The 21,881-nt window shown below is 34.7% G+C and overlaps 2 protein-coding genes across 2 annotated transcripts in view; both read right to left on the bottom strand.

The window, feature by feature from the left end:
* LOC123546584 (uncharacterized) overlaps positions 1–21,881 on the bottom strand; it is an 81,587-nt gene that overhangs the window by 57,529 nt on the left and 2,177 nt on the right. The window contains exon 2 of the mRNA XM_045332997.2: positions 471–663. The gene's annotated coding sequence lies outside the window, so the exon portion shown is untranslated. The remainder of the gene's footprint in view (positions 1–470; positions 664–21,881) is intronic.
* On the bottom strand, positions 467–12,532 carry LOC123545992 (tigger transposable element-derived protein 4-like). Its single transcript, XM_053550427.1, has 2 exons — positions 12,025–12,532; positions 467–663 (listed from the first exon to the last, which is right to left on the bottom strand). The coding sequence occupies exons 1-2, from the start codon at positions 12,530–12,532 to the stop codon at positions 467–469; spliced, it is 705 nt and encodes a 234-aa protein (XP_053406402.1).

Here is a 21,881-nt window from a genome sequence, read left to right as displayed (position 1 = left end):
AAGTTCAATAGTCAATTCATTGGTTATCTTTCTTCAATTACAACAAATCAATGATGTAATCACTTAAGCTTTGTACCATGCCTCATACCAAGTTTTAAATCAATCTAGTGAGCTGCACAGCAGAAATCAAAACATCTTACTGTACTAAGATAGGGTCAATAATGCATTAATTTACTTGTTGAAATTGGAAAGCAATTTTTTAGGGGAATCAAAATGCATTAAGTCCCCTTTCTAAATGAGAAGAAACATCAACAATCCTTCAGCTGCTGCCACAAAACTGCAAAGACTAACACTTTCAATAATTAAATTGTAAAACCCATGTAAAACTGTTGATTTTTAAAATTCATTATCTTTGGATTTTACCATAAAGGAGCATAAAAAATCCTGATAATGTTCCAAAACTGTTTTAATACTTTTTAGTAACAGTAACATTAATTTTATGGAACTACTTTAAAACATAAAATTTTTACCAATATTCGTGGAAATCGAATGTAACATAGGTGACATCCTGAGAGTTATATTTGAGCACGTTGTCGATGTAAGCATCCCCGATAACTTTCTCCTTCCCTGATAACTCTACCAATGTTATCACGTTGATTAACTTATACAATGATACCTGTTCATCAAAATGTTTCCTAAAAGCCTCATGTGTCTCCACTTCACCTGAAATAGACAATTTTCTTTTTTGCTGGTTTAACTGACATTATTATATAAATTATAGGTCACATTGCAACTTTCCAGCTTTAATGGTGGTAGAAGATGGCAGGTGCCTGTCCAAGCATTATTTCAGCCATTAGCAGGCACATGGTTAGCATTACAACCTCCTTAAAGCCAGCTGGTTTGCTTCTTCACATGAAAGAATTCTAGAAGTCAAGATGGTTTCAAACAAGAACAAAACAATGAAGTTAAAATGGCTTTTCCACAAATACTGCTTTGTCTGTGTATGTGGCAAGTCAAGCATAATTGGACATCTGTTCATGAAAACTTCATCATCATAATATGGATGTTATACAACTCAAATTAATACACAAACAAAAAAAGTTAAATATCATCTACAATATCATACAATTAACATTACCAACTTGCAATTAAATGAGACAAACAAAAGGAAAAAGTGAAAGTTTGCACCACACCTGTGTTACCTTTACGTAATGAACCTGACAACTGATCTAACAACAGTCATGAAACTGCAAGTAATACACTATCCCAGCACAAACAAAGTATTACCTTCATAGATTTACATACAAAACAATTATGGCATGGCAAGCACCTAAATTTAATGTTCCTTACTGAATTAAGGGATACTGTCAAGTTACAGAGAACAGTTCTGTCATGTATTTTCAAAATATATTAAAACATGGCAAAGCAGCAGCAGTAATGAAAAACCTATGAAAACTTTGACCTCTAAGTATGACATTGACCTTTTGAGTTTGTGACCAGGGTCTCATGCAAATTAGCACATCTTCTTAATGGCAAAGCAAAGTGTATGTATATATATGACACAGATATGATGGGAACAAGAAGAGGACAGACGGAATGACCAGTGGTACAATACTGCTATGTACAACAGAGCCAACCAATGTCAATCATACCTTTGTGAGGTCTTACAACTAAACAGCACATTTAAACAAAGACCAGTTGGACATGCTATTTGCTGGCTATTCATCACTTGTCTAGATACATAGATTTACAGATGGTCAAGGAGATACAATTTAAATTTGGACATTATTAATACAATTTCTGTAATCTTTTTGGGGGAAATCTCAAGCAGGATCAGTAAAGCAGACATACATTTTGTAATCCTTAAATCACAGACCCACACAAAATCCATAATTGTTTAAAACTTCTACTTAAATCAAAGACCACCATGCAATCTGTAAAAGTTTATTTGGTCCTGTCCAATAAATAGCTCTTCTTTTAAGAAATAATAGAAGAATTATTGGTTTAAACCTGGTCCAAAAGGATCCCCAAAGGTGACAAACGTGTCACACTGTGATGTCTGGGTTAAATATCTTATATCTTATCTAAGAGTGATATCTATGTAATGCTGAATGATGTTGCTGTTTAAAAAAAATTGGTATCATTTTACTTAGACAATGTTCTTTTTTTTAACAACTTAGTTGGATATTAGTAAAAGAATTTAAAATTTGAAATCTGAATAGCAGTTTTATAGTGCTTTAATTAATCCTTAGCCTGCTGCAGGCGAATTTAACAGCCTTTGCAAACAGCTTGGAACCAGATCAGACGCCGATTAAATCGGCGTCTGATCAGGTTCCAAGCTGTTTGCTACTCTGACAATATTTCTTCCAATTTTGGAGCAAACTGAATGAACTTTACAATTTTAGCAGACGACATTTCCAGCAGATGACAATTTATCTAGCATGCTAAAGGTTAAAGGTCATGGAAAAGAAATGTAAGGAGAAGGGAATGCCATTAAATCATATGATATCAACCTTCATCTTCAAATTAAAGCATGACTTTGTGGACTTTTTATTGAGGACATTTTATCGAACTCTAGGTCAAACTGTGTCAAAACTGAGTATCATTATGTTACAAAGCAATGCAGCTGATGCTAAATTACCCAAGATTTAATATAATCAAACTTCCAGTTATCAGAGAGTCAAAATCAACATACAGTCTAACCTGTACTAACGGTCACCTCCGATCAGCGGTCACCTCCGTTCAGCGGCCATTTTATGACGCCCCCGACGGATTTTCCTCTATTTTATCACTTTATTCAGCGGCCACCTGCCGTCCGCGGCCAGCGGCCACCGAAATTGCCTCCCGACCGCCGTATTTGACCCCTTTCAGCGGCCATTTTATTTCCAAAACCAATTATTTTTAGGCAATAATCGCCGAAGATAAGCACGTGGTTGTTAAGTTTCGCGTGACTTCACCACAAGAACGACAAAATGACATGAGCTTCTCAATTAAAACTGATGACCAAAGGTGTAATCCCCTTTTGTTATGATCAAATGGCCAGTAATTATCGGTAATTAGCGTGTCACCTCGTGTCAATTTTGTTGTTCACAGTTTGACCTCGGTTAAAGATAGTACTCGATAACTAATTAGTAGCATAATATTTGTGATTTTTTTATACTTCTGTCATCAAAATACTATTAAATTTATACGAAATTATTTGTTTTTGAAAAAAATATAAACCACTATATCTTTTACGGAACGTAACGGCAATCTTAGATTTAGCGTAGACAATAAGCGCCGAGAGTAGCTTCCCTTACCAAAATGGCGAAAAATGTAAACAAACTTGTTTTGTAGAACTTTGGAAAATTGTCTGTATCAATTTTTGTAGTAAAAAACACGCCGGAGTTTTAGATTGCTAAGAAGACCATTCGTATTGCGAAGGCAGTGCACGTCATTGTATCCTGGCAAAATAATAATGGAAAACCCAAAAAGAAATGGGCCTAAAGGCTATAGACTGGTCAGAAGTCTGAAAAATACATATTCTGGCTGCACCTTCGATCAGCGGTCACCTGGCTTAAGCGGCCAAATTGTCTGCTTCCCTTTGCTGGCTGCTTAAGACAGGTTAGACTGTACTGCATACTAAATTTTGTGTAAAAACAAGTCAAAATCTAAAGTTTATATAGGAACTTTAGGAACAAAACTGGGTTTGTGCAGTAGTTCTGAAACAATTACAGAGCAAGATCTTGCCTCTAGGGGTAAAAAAATAATGGTTGATTTGTTTATTTATCTCTAGTTGGGCTATATCCAATGTATATTTGCCCATCATGTAAAATGAATGCAAGTCTTAATTTGCATGGATTTCTTCACTGGCGCCAGATCAGAAAGAAAATGCCTCTGTACATGTTATACCCTACCCCTAGGTATTCTATAAGAACCATGGGGCCAGAGTTTTTTTATCTTTCATTTTACGGGAGATTTTTGAAAAATGAGCAGGGGGAGGAGGGAATAAAAATAAAAATAAAAAGCTTGAAAGCGAGCATCTCGGAAAAAAATAAAAATAAAATAGAATTTTTTAAGAATTTTTTTATTTTGATGAACTTTCGTTTCAAGTTTTGTTTACTTGTGTTTGTGTCCAGTATTTAATATTGTGATGTATTGTTATGTTTTAAGACTATTAAAGCCATTTATACAGGATGAATTGAATAAAATTTTCATGCATGCTTGTGAATAAACTGCTTCAGGCACTGTAACTCACACTGGCATGTCTTTAAAATTCAGAAAGCTTGTTTTACTTAATTTAAGTGGAAGACAAAAATTATTTTATCTGTTACAACAGCCACAGTAAATTTCAGTGACAGCAAGTAGAGACTAAACACCTCTGGTATAAAGTGGCTTAGTAGTGTAGTAGTTTTGGTGGTTTGGTTTGCTTGCATCTTCTGCTGTGTAACCTCTGCTTTTTATACATAATATGTATCTTTCACCAGTATCATCTTTAACGAGCTAACTTTACAGTTTATGCCAGCTCATAATATACTGGATTTTATCAGCAAAATAAAGTATTTAATAACTTTGAATAACAGTCACAGTGCAGAGGGCAAGATTTTTTTTTTCAGTGATGTAAAACGAAAGATAATCTAGCAAAAAGTAATCTGAAAATTTACCTCATTTAACTCTGTAATTTGCACCTTTTTATAATACACTTAGTTCAAGTACTGAAGTTGCTTCTGTAATTTGCACCTTTTTATACTACATTAAGTTCAAGTACTGAAGTTGCATCACTTTTTGTCAAAATATTGTCTCCAATAAAAAGTATTCTTTATTATTCTTTATACACTTATGAATTCTATTGAAGTTACAAAAGAAATGGACCATCTGTCTGGGATTTTGCCAACACTACCAGCTGCTTTATGCCAGACAGTCCCAAGCCTGTGTAAAGTGTGAGGGGTCACCATTGAAATAAAAATGTAAAAAAAATCTGCTGTTACAAACATTTATTTGTTCTGCAAACAACTAATGTTTTGAATAAAATTTGATGTCAAAGCACCTTTGATATTGTATTGCCTGTCTATGGCAAACTTGTAAGTTGAATCTATTGAAAACAAAATGTGAGTAAGACAATCTTTAGACAATTTAATACTTTTAATACTGTCACTTTTATGAAAGGAGTATTATGTACAATAGTATTATTTCCCGAAAAATATATATTTTGAAAAGTGTCTAAAAATATTTGGACACAATCATCGTCCATCCACCCGTGTAGAAAGAGAGAAAAAAAAACGTTAAAGATTATCGGTAATTATTCAGTGATAAACTAAGTAATGTTGACTTTGTTTTCATGATCAATTTACACCCCCTCTAAGAGCTAAAAGAAGTGTGTCAGTATCATGACATCTGAAGCGGAGATCAAAGCGGTATTTTTGCTCGAGATTGTCATGGCATTACGTCATGTTTTCGCGCCATGTGACATATCACTGTCAATAAAAAATTTCTTCTTTAATTTGTTATCAAAAGCGAATGTGCTATATCCCGTATAAAAGGTAAATGTCTCAAACAATAGTTACTATAGTGGATATCCTACCTCTGTGACCTATTTGCCCTCAAGGAATTTACATTATTGTCTGACAAGAAAAACTTTTAAATTGTTGGTCAAAAAAAATACATGTACAAAGATTCATTTAAAACTTATTAAAAACCGCAGTGACATCACATTGCTTTATTTTAAAATCGCATTTCTACTTACGTTCACGAGGTCACGTAACCTATTCTGCCGCACTAACAGAAATTTGTTTGCCAAAAATCGTCTTACTCCACGTATTGTAAACGCAGCCGCTTTTTCATTATTTAAGATTTTTTTATTCTGTTTTTTGTACTTTCTGGTCAAAAGTCTGAATTTTAAGCCCATAGTATTAATCATTTATTTACTTTTAGAAAGAAATAAGTAACTAAGATCGCGCTGTTTGAATTTTTACAAATGATTATATGAAAATTCGACCGTTTTTATAGAATTCTGCCTACATTTCTGTCAATATCTTATTAAAATCATTATAGAATTCAAAAAGTATTATTTCTCAAGGGGTGTTGAAAACTTGAAGCGAAAATATTAAAAAATGAATGCACTACGCACAGTTTTTGTGTACGTGTCGATGTAAATTAGATGTTACGATAGGTCACACATGCTTGTGGAATGGAAAATTACCGGCATGACGTTTTGATATCTTTACGATTCGCGGGTAAATTCCAGTCAATCCAGGTAGCGACTGAACCATCTCAAAAGTTTGTTGACGTTTTGTAGATGTAATTTCTGAATTTTGGTAAAGTAAGGACGTAAAAAAACCACTCGCCCGATCGGTCGAGTACACAGCGAGGTCCACTCGTCCTACTCAGACTTAACTCGCCAATGCGAGCAGGCGAGTGGAATTTTACACCCTGTTAATGCCGATAAATGTACGGCAAAACACGATATTTTGCACGCGTTAAACTCCCTTCCTGTGAAATTACGTCCAGGTGAAAATACACTAATTTTATTTTCTTTGGGGCTGTAAACAACCGACCGGCGGAAAAATAAAATAAAACTCGGGAAAATGAATTTTAATTTTATTCCACTTTTGCAATATTTAGGACCGGCGCTCCCGTAAAACGAAAAATAAAAAAACTCTGGCCTGGTCGTGAACGGGAAAATATACTAACCCATTTCAATCGCGTATTTCATACCTAAAACACACAGTTCAGTAAATGTGTACTATTGATATTAAACAAGCGATAATTTATCTTCCATCGTGCACCAGTCACATTGTCTCAATATTCCATATTGCAGAGATGCTCCATATATTTTATGCTTTAGTCAACGTTACAGAAAAAACTTGTGTGAACTCCCCTAATGAACATCCGGTCTAGAGGTCACGGCAGTGTGCACATGTTAAGCGAAATGTAAACAAACAAAAACAGAATGCAATATATTCACAGTTTTACGATAAGACTCGAAATGATGAATGAAATTCATCTTGTATATGATTTTGAATTTGAAATCATACATTGGTATACATCTATTCTGTTTATTTAATTCATTTTGCACATTTATACTGCATTTAAACATTTTAGCGTACACGTGTAGTAAAATGACGACTGACATACATTTTTACATCAGCCAATCAGAATGGTTTTGTAATCTAGAACGGAACTTCACCAGGGAAGTTCAAGCAAGTTTTTTTGTTTAACGTTGAAAAACAGTAAACTACACATTGTTTTTCTAAGATAAAAAGTATTGAAGAAATGTGACCGGTACACAATGGAAGATAAATTACCACTTGTTTAATATAAATAGTACACATTTACTGAACTGCGTGTTTTAGGTATGAAATACGCGATTGAAATGGGTTAGTATATTTTCCCATTCACGACCATGGTTCTTACAGAATACCAAGGGGTAGGGTATTATATATACAGAGGCATTTTCTTTCTGATCTGGCGCCAGTGGATTTCTTTCTATCAATGAATACAGATGATCCGCTATAATGAAAATGTCTTTGTGACAAAATAGTAGAAAACAGAATAAATGCCCTCCCTAATTTTTTTATTCAAGTATTTTTGAACACAGTTTGGGAGCCTATTAAACTGCACACAAAAAGGTCAAGCTGCATAAAAAATGGTTATTGTCAGACATATATGCACATTGCACAATGGCCTGTCAGTCTCTACTCCCATTATTTCCGTCTCACCACAATATAATTAATATTTATAGTTCTTCAAAATGCAACACATTATGTATTTTGTATGAAACTGTCAAGCACACTGTATCAACATGATTTATGAAGTACTGTTCACAAGTAAAGTGTACCAACATGGGAGTAGACGATTGTAATGAAGATGCTACATGTAACCTTTATATCAAAATGAAATTTATGTTATATAAAAGCCGCACATTCGAATGCAATTTGAAATTCTAATTAAGTACCAAGACCTCATGCAGATCCTTATAGATGATTATATGTAAAACATTGTTTTACTATTACATGCACAAATACACCACCACAAGGCGAAATCAATTTTGGTTCAATACTAAAAGTGATACTGTAATATCATGTCAACTGAACTGGACAAGATTTGTATATCACTTATACTTAGTGTATTGTATATAATTGAGTCATCGGGCCTAAATGCTAACTTGAGTATATCACTTATACTCAGTGTTTTGTATATGCCTAAATGCTAACATGAGTATATCACTTATACTCAGCGTTTTGTATATGCCTAAATGCTAACTTGAGTATATCACTTATACTTAGTGTTTTATATATCATCGAGTCATCCGGCCTAAATGCCAACTTGAGTATATCACTTATGCTTAGTGTTTTGCAACCAACTGAGTCATCAATAAATTGAAAGAAAGTGAATTTACATCTATGTCAGAAATTCATAAAATGCAACTTAAATTGGACCCATCTCTCCAGAAGTGCTGACGGCTCAATACCAAAAATAACATCATACAATAAGTTTTTTCTCTTTTTAGTGCAATCAGCAGGAAAGCGATGATCGTTGAACTAAATTTATTATACAAAGATCTATTATTATAAGGGTTGTCTCAATAAATCATGGACTCTTGAAATAAATACTTTTATCGACACCAAATTCTGTGTAGAGTATAGAATAACTCCTCTACACACTCTTAAAGAAGTTGTAACATGTTGATAGGAATCAGAATATTTCGCAAGTTGAATCGCAGTTTTTCTATGGGAAATTCTGAAATTGCGCTCCAAAGTGACCAAAAAGCTGCCACAATATGACAACAATTTGTCACAGATACAAGACGTGGTAAACTCCGATAGTGGGCAAATGCAAGAAGTATATCAAATGAAATTGTAGAACTGTAAGTACTGTGAGTGACTGCTTTAGATGTACTAGTGATTTATAAATGTGACATGTTCTTTTGCTGCTGGTTCCTCAGCCATCCAAAGATGTGCAAGCAGGGGACTATTTTGGCAAAAGATGTACATCACGTTGTAATGTGGTTGATAGTAATCACCAAGTCCAATCGTTACCTTGAAAAACTGGATCAGTACACATGATAGCAGTTTTGGTAAGAAAATTGTCTTTTTCAGTTATTTGGAAATTATGGTCAGAGATGGCAAACAGCATAAGATGTGCTCTGAACATTATGGAATACTTGTTACTCTTTGTTTCCAATCAAATCTAAGCATTTTTCTCCATTACTTCAGAAGACCGTGCCAGAATAGCAGGTAAACAATGCCATGACTAAGAAAAAGCATTATTGCCAGTACGTTCTCTGAAAAACATCCGTTGTATTACCAAAGCTGGTATGGTAGTTTTGATGGTTTGAACCTTGCATCCGTCCAATAATTTTTTTTATTTTGTATCTAATTTACATACATTGTGTAGGTTCGGTTTTCTCTGGTTTCTAATTCATTCAAGAATGCTTCGAAAACATTAGATCATAGTAAAGAAGAAGTGTTTTAAACATAATTACGTGTTAACATGGACAATATAAGTTACTGAACAAGTTAGTACTACATTAACCAACTCGCATTGTTTTCATTGAATTGTATTGAAAAAAAAAAGAAACTAAATACAGTTAAAAAATAATTTTTTAACTGATCTGAGAATTGAACTCCCGGCGAAAAAGTATAACGAGAATACCTTAAACGTAGTGTACTGACTTCAATTTATGCTTCTATTTTGTTTGTTTACATTTCAAAGTGCGATACCTATAGTATTATCGAGTTGTTTGTAGAACACAATACTACATTCTTATTCAATGAAAATATAATATACAGGTTTAACTTTATGCACTCTGGTTTATTTTTAGACAAGTAGAGGTTCATTGACCTCTAGTTTACAATTGAATTTAATGAACAATAGGAAAATCTGGTTATATATAAACAGCAACAATTAGTGCACTTCCCTGTCAATGCTGTATTAAAATCAGTTATGAAATAATATGAAAATAAGTTGGTTACTTTTTTGAAAATCCTTCGCTTGTCATTGGATAAAAAAGATGTTAGAACTATAATGTTATGTTATCATAATGAATGTTATCATGAAGTAGTACAAATTTAATGAGTATTCATTGTTCCGCCTACTATGGATTTCCCACATTCAGGGAGGCAGAGCAACTACCAAAACAGGGACTGCATACAAGAAATAATGTGTGTATATAATGAACGAATCAAGTATATAAATATCAAATTGTTTTTTTCTTCTTTTTAATGCAAGCTGTACTTTCATAGTTCAAGTTTTACCTTTCTGCACCTATTATTTCCACGATTTTAATACAGCATTGACCTTGTTGCGGTTTATATTTGGGTGTTCATTAAATTCAAATGTAAACGGAGGTCAATTACCTCTACTGGTCTAAAAAAAAAACCAGAGTGGCTTAATTACTATTATAAATGTTGGCAGTAATAGTTAGATTATTGTGTGAAATTTCGGGTGGAGTAATGTTTTTCTGTTACTGTTCCAATAATAAAACCAGTTTTTAACTGACCCAAAACATTAACTTTACAGGAACAAGTAAAAATGAATTATTGCTAAGGAATGTTAATCTAGTCAACCCAGCTGGAAACAAGTTAATCAATGGTTACATGACCTAAGTTTAGTAATTACAACAATTGGCACAATTGCCAAACCATGTCCAGAATCAATGTTTCAGTCAGTGGACAATGGTGTGCAGGTCTGACCAAAGTTAGATCAAGATGGAATAACCAAATAATAGCTGACCATGGTCACATCATGGTTTAATAATAGTTTGATAAGGAAACCATGGTTTGACCATGGTTAATCGGATTCACTTTTTAAGAACTATTAACCTTTAGCTTGCTGGCGGCAAATGATTCTGCCTTTGCAACCAGTGCAGACCAAGATCAGCCTTCACATCTGTGCAGGCTGATCGTGGTCTGTACTGGTCGCTCTTACAAAACTGGTTTCTGGCATGACAATGGCAACACACTGGCTGGAAGCTAGAAACAGACTGGCTATTGGATGGCAACAAACTGGTATGATACTGTCACTACAACTTCCGTTTCTGGCAATAAATTGGCACTAGTGTCAGTGTATTGTCAGTTTCTGGTTACAGAATGGCAACACACTGGGTATAATTAACAAGATTTGTTTCAAATAGCATCTGACCTCACAATGGTATGGATTTTCTGTCTGTCTGACAGTACGTTGCAGAGCACATACTGACAATGCACTGGTTATACACTGGCAATATATCCATCTTAGCAATATTCACAACAAAAAAATATTACGAGACATCTTATAAAAATGGCTGAAAATTGATTTAAATGTTCCCTTCAAAATGATTTTCCGTTTTAAATAGTTTTCCAGCATTGATGTGCACATTGTAAAGGTTCTTTTTCATTATTTTACAGTTATTTGTTTTCACTGTAACACAGAATCTGTTCTTAACAACTATTTGTGCTAAACAGATACAGAAAATTTAAAAGTCATGTATTTTCACTGAAAAATTAAACAAGCTATAATTTACCATAATCTTGGTCAAATTTCCTTTGATTTCAATATTACAGTCAATCCTGCATTAAGAGACCACCCAAGGGTCAGGCAAAAAGTGGTCTCTTAAGACAACGGTCTCTTAGGACAAAGTACGGAAATTGGGCATAATATATTGGACTTAAGTTTTCACGTGGTGTATGTAAGAGATACATTGGGTAATGATGCAGATAAAATACATGTTATTCATATCAATTTTATAATTTAAAATTCTCTTTATTTTATGCAAGTGTTTCAAAATAAAGATTAACGTATGCATGAAATATTTACATACATCAGTAAAACTTTAAAGTGTAATAAAGTGTGTGTTTTACTTCGATAAAATCAGCTGAATATCACCATTTTCTATCTAAAATGATTTCATTACATTACACACAACAGTTTTCTTGTTGTAATGAAGTTGAATTTCAAACTTGCAATTGCCTGTAAGTTATGTCAGTTCCAAGTTTTTATTTCCTTTCAAAAAACTCATGAATTCTGGTCTGCTTACATTGAGTCTCTGCACGGCAACTTACAAACATGTCTTGCAAATCAATAATGTTATCAAGCCACTTATCCTGTCCTTTACTGAGAGCAAACCAGTCTCATCCATATTGAACATATCCTTTGGATCAGATCCATCACACACTGTTGGGAGTTTTGATTTCCAGTCAGTTACCGTGTCTTTATTGACATCTCCCCTCTCCCAAGACATTGTCCCCAACACAATGTTATTACCTTTCAAGAACAAAGCAAGCCATCCCGTCAATGCCTTAAAGTTAATGTCCCCAGGATCACTCATGAACTTAAGAGCTTGCGTGCACAAGATAGGCCCAGACACGGGCATTCTCCTGGCAGTCATGTCCTCAAACCACTCATATACCAAATTGTTTACATCCTCGTGAACAGTTACTCTCCTCACACGATTACGATCACCTGAAACATTGTTTTCAATATCCTCAAACACTTCTGCTTTCCGTTTCAGAATGTTTTGGATCTGGGTTTTTCCTACGCCCATTTCTTCAGCAATTCTATGAGCACTTTTGTTCTTACTTAATTCCAACACACGAGCTCTATCATCCAACTTTAACACTTTCCGTTTAGACATATTCAAGATCAATCAATTACACAAAGGATAGCTTACAATATTGAGTACAAAAACATGTACAGCACGATATGGGATTTTCCTTATTTATCAAGGTCAAGTTATTATTGGAAAAAAATGGACGGATCTTAAAAACGACGACAAATGTGATTGGTCATATCGGTCTCTCCCTAATAATTATGCAGTGATTGCAGGATCCCATCAGATGTTACTTACAGTTCTAACCTTTTGCAATCAAGAATTAAGTGTCAACACGCTCTCATAATTAATCGGCGGCAGTGTTTTAATATGAACATAGTTAAATTTTAGCAGCCGCTTAACAAAAAAAGATCAGTCAATTTTGCCAAAAATCAGTGGTCGCTGGTCGCGTTAGACAAAAGTCGTTTAGCACAAATATTTTAATAGTAAAATTCAAAGTGGTCGTTAAAGACAAAACAGTCGTTGAGGACACGTGGTCGCATCCACAATATTGACTGTACATAGTATAACTATTATTTATAAATGAAATATCGCAAATCTTAATTTGTAATAAAATTGACACAAAGGCAAATGAAGGTTTTAAGTTTAACATTAATATTCATAACAAATTAAAGATAAATATAAAAGAACCAATGTACTGGCACTAAACTGGAAACAAACTTACCATACACTGACAATGCTATGACAATACAATGGTAATATAGACAATTTTCCTAGGGGAAATAAGTAAGATTAACACAATGAGTGAGTGATACTTTTTTGTCAGTGTATTGCCATATATTGCCAGTTTAGTACCAGCAATTTTATTTTTCAGTCCAATTTTGTTGCCAGTTTGTTGTCAGATTGTTACCAGACCTAACAATAGTCTGGTTTTAATCTGACAATAATCTGGAAAATTCAAAGGTGCCTGTACATGTGTGAAGTCAGTTTGTTGGCAGTGTGAAATCAGTTTGATATCAGTTGTTATACATTTTCATTAATGAATAAATTTTTAAACTTTTTGTTAAATCATATTCTCTTCTGATGATGTCTCGGATCATTATGCACTTTAACATTCAGTTTGTTGTCAGATTATTTTCACTCTGTGTTAGGATTTTCACCATTCCGTTGTCAGAGCATGCATTAAGTGGGTAATGCACTGGTTCCAGTTATCAATAACTGGTAATAGCAGACCAATAATATGCCAATAGACTGACATTATACTGGTAACAAACTGACGATACACTGACAGTGGTATTACAATGGCAATAATGAACATTTTCGTAATGGTTTTCAGTCTGTAAATTTTCAATGAACACCCCTTCGAATATCAAATGGTACTGCCCAAATTGAATGATGGACCAGTCCATTTAAGTAATTTAGCAGGGTAACGAAGGGTTAAAGTAAAATAGTTTTTTCTCTTTTAATTTAGTCAACAGGAAATAGTAGATGTGTCGCAATCATTTTGCAATGAACTCTCACTATAACTAATGGCCCTGATATCATACCAATACACCATGCAATCTGGCCCAGTAACCGAACTTTCACAACCTGTGCCAGGATTTTCAAATTTTAAGCATGTTGTCTCTAAATATAATTAAAACTAACTTAAACATTGAAATAGTTTGGCATTTTATCAGCATAAACATACATGATAACTGTCAAATAAGTTAAATGCCTTTAAATAAATTATTTACATGATACACTGTGATATTATGACCATTAAATAAGTCCAACATTGACCAAAACCCATGAATGGGCAGATCTTGTAAGGCTACAACAAACTAAATAATTGTTCATCAGATATTTTCTCTGGAAAAATCGAGGCTGCAAGTGAATTTTTTTCTGATTTTTTTTTTTTTTTGAGTGTGAAGATTGAAATGGACACAAACTTAAAATAGAAATTACCTTTTTATGTTAGAAACAATTTAAGAGGGAATGAGAAAACATGGGTACAGTTGATTTGGGTATATTTTGACCTACCTGTGCACAAAGTGCAAGTGGGGAAAAACATAAATAAGACTGGCCTAGTCAGTTTAATCTACTAATGTGTGTTCATGAAGTATGTAATATAAAACAATACATAACCATAATGATGAAACAGATAATTATGTGACTTGAATAATTACTGTAAAATATTAAATGGCTATGAAAAAATTAATATAAATCTCACATTTTTTTCTTAATGTGAACTGTCATATATTTTACACTTTTAAATGATTACATTTGTTGAAACAAATTTGAAAATCTGAAAGATCAAACTAGCCTGAAGACAACTTGACATTGAAACTGCTTACTCCACCCACTTCCATATGCAAATGCTGAACACTGAACAACAACTAAATGTGGGTCTATGGAATGATAGTTAGGTAAATATTACACAATGCCTGCTGACTGTTACAATTTACTCACTGACACTCCCATTGTGCTTACTGGTATAGTAATCATGCATGCTGGCACCTTTAACACGCTTGTTGACAATGGTACCACGCTTGTTGACAATGATACCATGCTTGCTGACAATGATACCATGCGTGCTGGAAGTTACAACTTCTTTGCTGCTTAGACCCTGATGTCTATATCATAATTTCATTTGGCAAAATGACAGTGCCGTGTACCGTATTGGAATATTTCAACATGCCGGGACTGTATATGAGCAACATTGCACAGTTACAATGCTCACAGAAGAAAATACACGATTATGACGATATGACCACATGATATGAAAAATGCAATCAGCCACTAAGCAAGTTGAAAGTAAGCATAATGTAAAGTGCAACATTGCGCGTCATATTTTTATACCAGGGGGTGCAAGTTCGTAGTTTTCACGAAAGGTAACGGGAATATCCGGCCTATAACGGATTTTAATTAGCTCTTGGCTAAGAGTCAAAACAGTCATCACTGACTCAAGTTCATATTCTACATGTTCAAAATGACAGTTTGACACATTATTAGCAATCTGCAAAATTCTGTCCTTAACAGCCAGTTTAATTTGTGAAATCTCAGGCATTTCAAACTGTAAGTCTTCCATTTATATAACACGTCACTTGTAAATAAACGCAACATTAAAAATAAACATGCAGATTCGATGAATTGGTATCCCCCGCCGAAAGGGCTTGAGGTGAGGAATAGCAAAAAAAATATTTCTGGCAAAAAGTTAAGGATGTTACTAAGAAGCAAATAATTTCGTCAAAATCATTTTAACAGAAAATGAATGCTTTTTTTTTGGTGTGTGTGTGTGGGGGGGGGGGACCGGGTGAGCAGCGTTCGACACTAACGGTGTCCCGGGATCCCGAGGACACCAAAAATCCGCAAGGGATCCTAAAGTTCACAATTTCAGTGTTCTGTCGGGACTCTTGATTTTCAGATAAAATATGATTCTAAAAAAATGAAATTCCCCAGTCTTGTTCGCTCAAACATCGGTCTTTTGCTAAGCCAGGGCGTTCAGTTGACCCGAGGTCCCGGGTTTTGACCCGCGAAAATCGAGAAAAACTCGTATTTTACCCGCATAAATTACGGCACGTGCGTCGGCTTGACTCGCGGAAATTTACTTAGATGCGTTCCAAGTTCGATAGTTCTGCCCCCTGTCAATCAAAATCCCAGTGAATTTCAATATTTCCGGTACAAGCGGAAATATGGCAGTAGGCGGAGCGTCGTATGTTAATTAGCTACCGACAGATGTCAGTCACGCCACGCGCCAAATGACACTTGCTTATCTCGAGGTTTGTATTTAGTACAATATGCCTTGTCATGATCAATGTTTACAAATTAATTGATAAACAATGCAACCTTAGATTATCGTGTTTGTACCATCATTTTGTGTGCTCGATACGATTACATGAGCCGGTCGGCCGTTACGGTCTATAACAAATTTATTATCGTTGCCGAGGCTTTGTTTGGGCAAAACAAATTAAATAAGCAGAAATTATACGTGGTATAATGAGAAAATAAAGTTAAAACAGTTCTCTTTTCAAGAACTTTAACTGTTACTTTTGTTTTTCGTATTTGTCACTCGTTTTCTAGACCGACATTTTCGAACATTTTTATCATTTCTTACAAGATTTTTCTAGTACAAACTAAAATAAAAAGCCAATAAAACGTCTGCATTTACGAAAAATATGATCACTGTTGCCAAAGCAGCTCTTATTTAGAAAAATTTGCTAATAAAAAAAGCATGCAAACACTAAACCCCACCACTTTTAGGCAATGTGCAAAATAAAACAACTAAAATATGAAATGTTTAAGAAAATCTGTTATGACCAAAGTACTAGTTTTAGATAAAGTCTGTGGGAGTTGCATTAATAAGGCCTAAAAAATCTTTGTATCTGGTAACATGCTCAAAAAATTAGGGTAGGTAGGTCGGAACATTTTTATTTTTTTTTTATTTAAGGGAGACTTCGGAATTATCAAAAAAATGATTACAAATAAGGGGGTTATAAGGGGGAATGAACTAGGCGGCATACATTTAGACAAACTACAACAAATGGCAGAGGAGTGCGATGGTGGTGAAGATGAGGGGGAAGAGGACCTGGACAGAAATGACATTATTCTTTTACAGCAAAAGTCATACAAGCTATTGTTGTCATTGATGTAAAATGGAAATAAAGTGGAAATAAATTACATGTAGTACTGTAAACAGTTGTGTTTGTTAGATTTTAGTTTTTTCATGTTCTTACCACATTTTGTTATCAGGGACTCCTAATTTTCAGCAGGGATTCCTAAATTTCCCAGCAGGTATTCCTTTGGGATACCTGGCAAAAAAGTTAGTGTCGAACGCTGGTGAGGGTGCAAAATTTCACCTGTTGATTATAAATATTGATGGAAAATTAAAAAAAAAAAAAAAAAAAAAAAAATAAAAAACTGGGTGGGGGATGGGGATGTATGATTGGGGTGGTGGGCAAGACCGAGTGGAGAGTGAGGTGGGGGAATGATACAACCCTGCATGCTAATAAATATTCATGGAAGGTTTGAAAAAAAATTAAAAAGGAATGATTTTTTTTTTTTTGGGGGGGGGGGGGGGGGGGGGGGAGGGGGGAGGGGGGGAGGGTTGGTGACCAAGGCAAGGTGGTGACCAGGTGTGGGTACAAAACTTCACATGTTTATACTAAATGTTCATGGAAAAGAATGAAAGAAGTTTAATGAAATTCTACCAATGGGTTGGTTTGTTATGTACAAATCTGTAGATTCTTAAACAATTAAAGAGCAATAACTCTAAGGAAAAATGACCAATTAAAAAAAAAAAATGAACGGCATCATCGAAGTATGTTGGCTCATATTTATTTCAAGTTTCATGAAATTCTACCAGCTTGTTACTGAGAAATGGCTGCAGATGTAGATTTTTCATTAAATCAAGGGCAATAACTCTAAGGAAAATTGACCAATCCGATAAAAAATTTGATGGGCATCATCGCAGTATGCTGGTGTATGTTTATGTCAAGTTTTATGAAATTCTACCCAATAGTTACTGAGAAATGGCTGCGGACTGATATTTTTGGGCATTTTTCATTAAATCAAGGGCAATAACTCTAAGGGAAATTGACCAATCTAAAAAAAACGTGAAGGGCATCATCGCAGTATGTTGGTTCATGTTTATTTCAAGTTTCATGAAATTCTACCTGCTAGTTACTGAGAAATGGCTGTGGACGGACGGACAACGCCATTTCAATACCCCCCTCCCGATTTCATCCGCTGGGGATAATAAAGTTAAGACAAATGGCGATTTGCAAAAAGGGGAAGTAACTATTGTAAGATCTCTATACATATTCGGATATCCTCGATAATCTTTCCGGCAAATAATTATTCAAAGTACGGAAAAACACGACCACTTGAACATAGCGCCCCCTGTTATCAAAATGTGACATACACTTTTGAAATGACATTATGCTTACTCCTATTTTGCCTAGTGCCTGATTACATTTTCCTTACTGGTTGATCACTTCGTGAATTTTGTTCTTTGGTGCATTACAGATTAACCAGTATAACCATAACATGTTGAAATATTCCAATACGGTACACGGCACTGTCATTTTGCCAAATGAAACTATGATATAGACATCAGGGTCTAAGCAGCAAAGAAGTTGTAACTTCAAGTTCGCGTGGTATCATTGTCAGCAAGCATGGTATGATTGTCAACAAGCGTGTTAAGGGTGCCAGCATGCATGATTACTATACCAGTAAGCACAATGGGAGTGTCAGTGAGTAAATTGTAACAGTCAGCAGGCATTGTGTAATATTTACCTAAATATCATTCCATATGGGTCCATAGAGGAAATATTTTTAAAGTATATGCAGCACAAACTTTTATGTGTATTTTTCACTAAGTCAAGGGCCATAATCTGGTCTTCCTCTGATGTTTTATTACTTTTGGTCAAATACTTTTTGTGATACATTGAATGCAAACTTTTATGGCTTTTTTAATGCAAACTTTTGACTATGTCAAGGGCCATAACTATGGTCTTGCAGAGTGAAATCCAAAACATTGCTCTCAGGTGCACAAATTCACATGCTGAATAATATTCCTACATGCATACAGGTATACATAAAACACAGTAACTTGATTTTATCTTTCAGTAACAGTGATTGCACATTTATGATAAAATCATTTAGCATTTTTTAAAGTACAAAATTAATGTAAGATCAAATCCCCATCCTGTGCAAACATGAGGACACATCAACTTCCTTTTAACTGATAATACTCACAATAATAATATCAGTATTTCTTTCATTTAAACTGGCCAATATGACAATGGTGTGGCAAAATAGCTAAGCTGGTTAAAATGCAGATTCCACTAGCAAATTATCAAATTGTTTTGAGGTTCGAATCCTCATGAAGATTTTCTACAGCTCATTTTTTTTTTTCAATTATTTAATTCCTTATTACATGTTTATGTACAGGTACATGCATTTAACTAGTATCATCTTTGATATTATATCAAACTTTTCTCATCTGCCATAATTATCAGCTCTTCCTGTGATAGAGAAAATGGTTATGCAAGAAAATTAACAGTCACCACTAGGGCCACTGGCACCAGAACAGAAAGAAAATGCCTCTGTACATGTTATATCCTACCCCTAGGTATTCTATAAGAACCATGGTCATGAATGGGAAAATATACTAACCCATTTCAATTTCACATTTCATACCTAAAACACGCAGTTCGGTAAATGTGTACTATTGATATTGAAAGGGATGTTCATTGAAAATTTACTGACTGAACAGCGAACAGTGCAGACCGATCTTGGTCTGCACTGGTCGCAAAGGCAGAATCACTTGCCGCCAGCAGGCTAAAAGTAAAAGAGCCTGACACAGGAAGCTAGACTGGGCATCTATACCATTAGCTAGTACATCTTAGTTACCTGAAATCAAACAACAACAACAACTAGTTAAACTAGAAGATGCTTTTGTAGAAAAGCATGTGTCTCTACCAAAAGCATAGTCATTATAGGCAAGAAGTCAATAGGGGGCAGGAGCCAAAGTAAAAGTGACCCTGATGGTTGGTTTGGGGAGCTGGGGAGGGGAAAAGACATACTACTAAATAAGTCTAATCATCCTAGGATTAGTGTCAAGGTTCTGGGTCAGGAGGTTCTCAAGTTATTGATCGGAAACAGTTTTCATGCCTCAGAGCCCTGTGAACTTGACCTTTCACCTACAACTCCTTAAATCAATAGGGGTCATCTAATCTGCATGTCCAAACATCCTGAGACTGAAGTTTCAAGGTGCTAGGTTAAGTGGTTCTCAAGTTTTTGATCGGAAATGGTTCTGCATGGTCTTGCCCCTGTGACCTAGATCTTTCATCTACTGACCACAAGATCAATAGGGGTCAGCTACTCTGCATGTCCAATCATCCCATTTAGTATCGAAATTCTGGGTCAAGTGGTTCTCAAGTTATTGATCAGAAAAGGTTTTCCATGTTCTGGCCCTTTGACCAACTGACCCCAAGATCAATAGAAGTCATTTACTCTGCATGTCCAATCATCTCATTAAGTTTCAATGTTCTGGGTCAAGTGGTTCATAAGTTATTGATCAGGAAACTATTTTCCCTATTCTGGTCCCTGTGACCTTGACCTTTGACCTACTAATCAATAAGGGTCATTTAATTGGCATGTCCAATCATCCTATGAAGTTTCAAGGATCTTGGTCAAGTTACAGTTCTCAAGTTATTGATCCGAAATGGTTTTCCATCATCAGAACCCTGTCACCTTGACCTTTGATAGAGTTAACCCAAAAACAATAGGGGCCATCTATTCAATAAGCCCTGTGGAGTTTAAAGGTTCACAAGTTACTGATCAGAAACGAAGTGTGATGGGCGGGTGGACAGACAGACAGACTGGGAATAAACAAGTGGGAGGAGACATAAATATCTTAGAGTGAGACAACTGCAGACTCATACTTTCTACATGGGCGTAGCCATAAATAATCTTCAAGTGTTTGTTTCCTGCTTAACTTGTCAAGAAATAACATTTAAATATACACTCAGTTCCAAAAGAAAGTGTGCACTTGGTTTTCTGTTATTTTTTCTCAGTTATTTTCAAGAAAACTTATAATGTTTGGTACCAAAATTTAAATCAGTTCGTAAACAAATTGGTGTGCATTTTAGATTTTGAGTTATACCTGAGAGTTAGTGTATGAAAAAATGAAACAAAAACGTCGGGGAATTTTTTGAAGTATTTAAACTTAAAAAGTGCACACTTTCTTTTGGAACTGAGTAAAGAGTTTCAGTTTTTGCAACTATCTTAAATGGGCATACTATCCAGAAATTCAAAATATGTTAAACATCATACTTCTATTTTATAATTTGTATCTGAATCTAACCTGACCAACAATTTTAGCTGGCTAAGATTTGTTCCTGATTAACAATATTACCTAGCTGGCTTACAAATTTACCTGATTAACATTTATACCTGACTAACAATTTTACCTGATTAACATTTTATACCTTAACTAACAATTACCTGGTTAAATAATTTTACCTGACTTACATTAGCACCTGGCCAGCATTTATACCTGATTAACAATTTTTTCTGTGGCTAACAACATTTTTTATTTTGTACTTGACTAACACTCGTACCTGACCTACAGTTTTACCTGATTAACAATTTCACCCGCTTTTGTACACTTTTCACAGATTGTGCAAGAAATATTGCCTTGCAACTTATTGCATAAAGCTGTCCTGTCTATATACAATTTATTGTAATTTTTGTAAAATAAAACTTAGCTGACGTAAATCTAACGCTGATTGCAATGTACATTATCTTTCAGTTAAACAGTTGATATATAGATGAAAACATACATTGCATATACTTAATTAATCATAAAGACAATTAGTGGTGTGACATAAAATTGTTGCTGAGATATATTAATTTTGTACATGAGTCTGACTATGAATAATATGAG

Source organism: Mercenaria mercenaria, chromosome 9, assembly GCF_021730395.1.
Source record: "Mercenaria mercenaria strain notata chromosome 9, MADL_Memer_1, whole genome shotgun sequence".
Classification (NCBI taxonomy): domain Eukaryota; kingdom Metazoa; phylum Mollusca; class Bivalvia; order Venerida; family Veneridae; genus Mercenaria; species Mercenaria mercenaria.
Note: the sequence above shows the minus strand (reverse complement) of the source record. Positions and strands in the feature narration are given on the sequence as shown.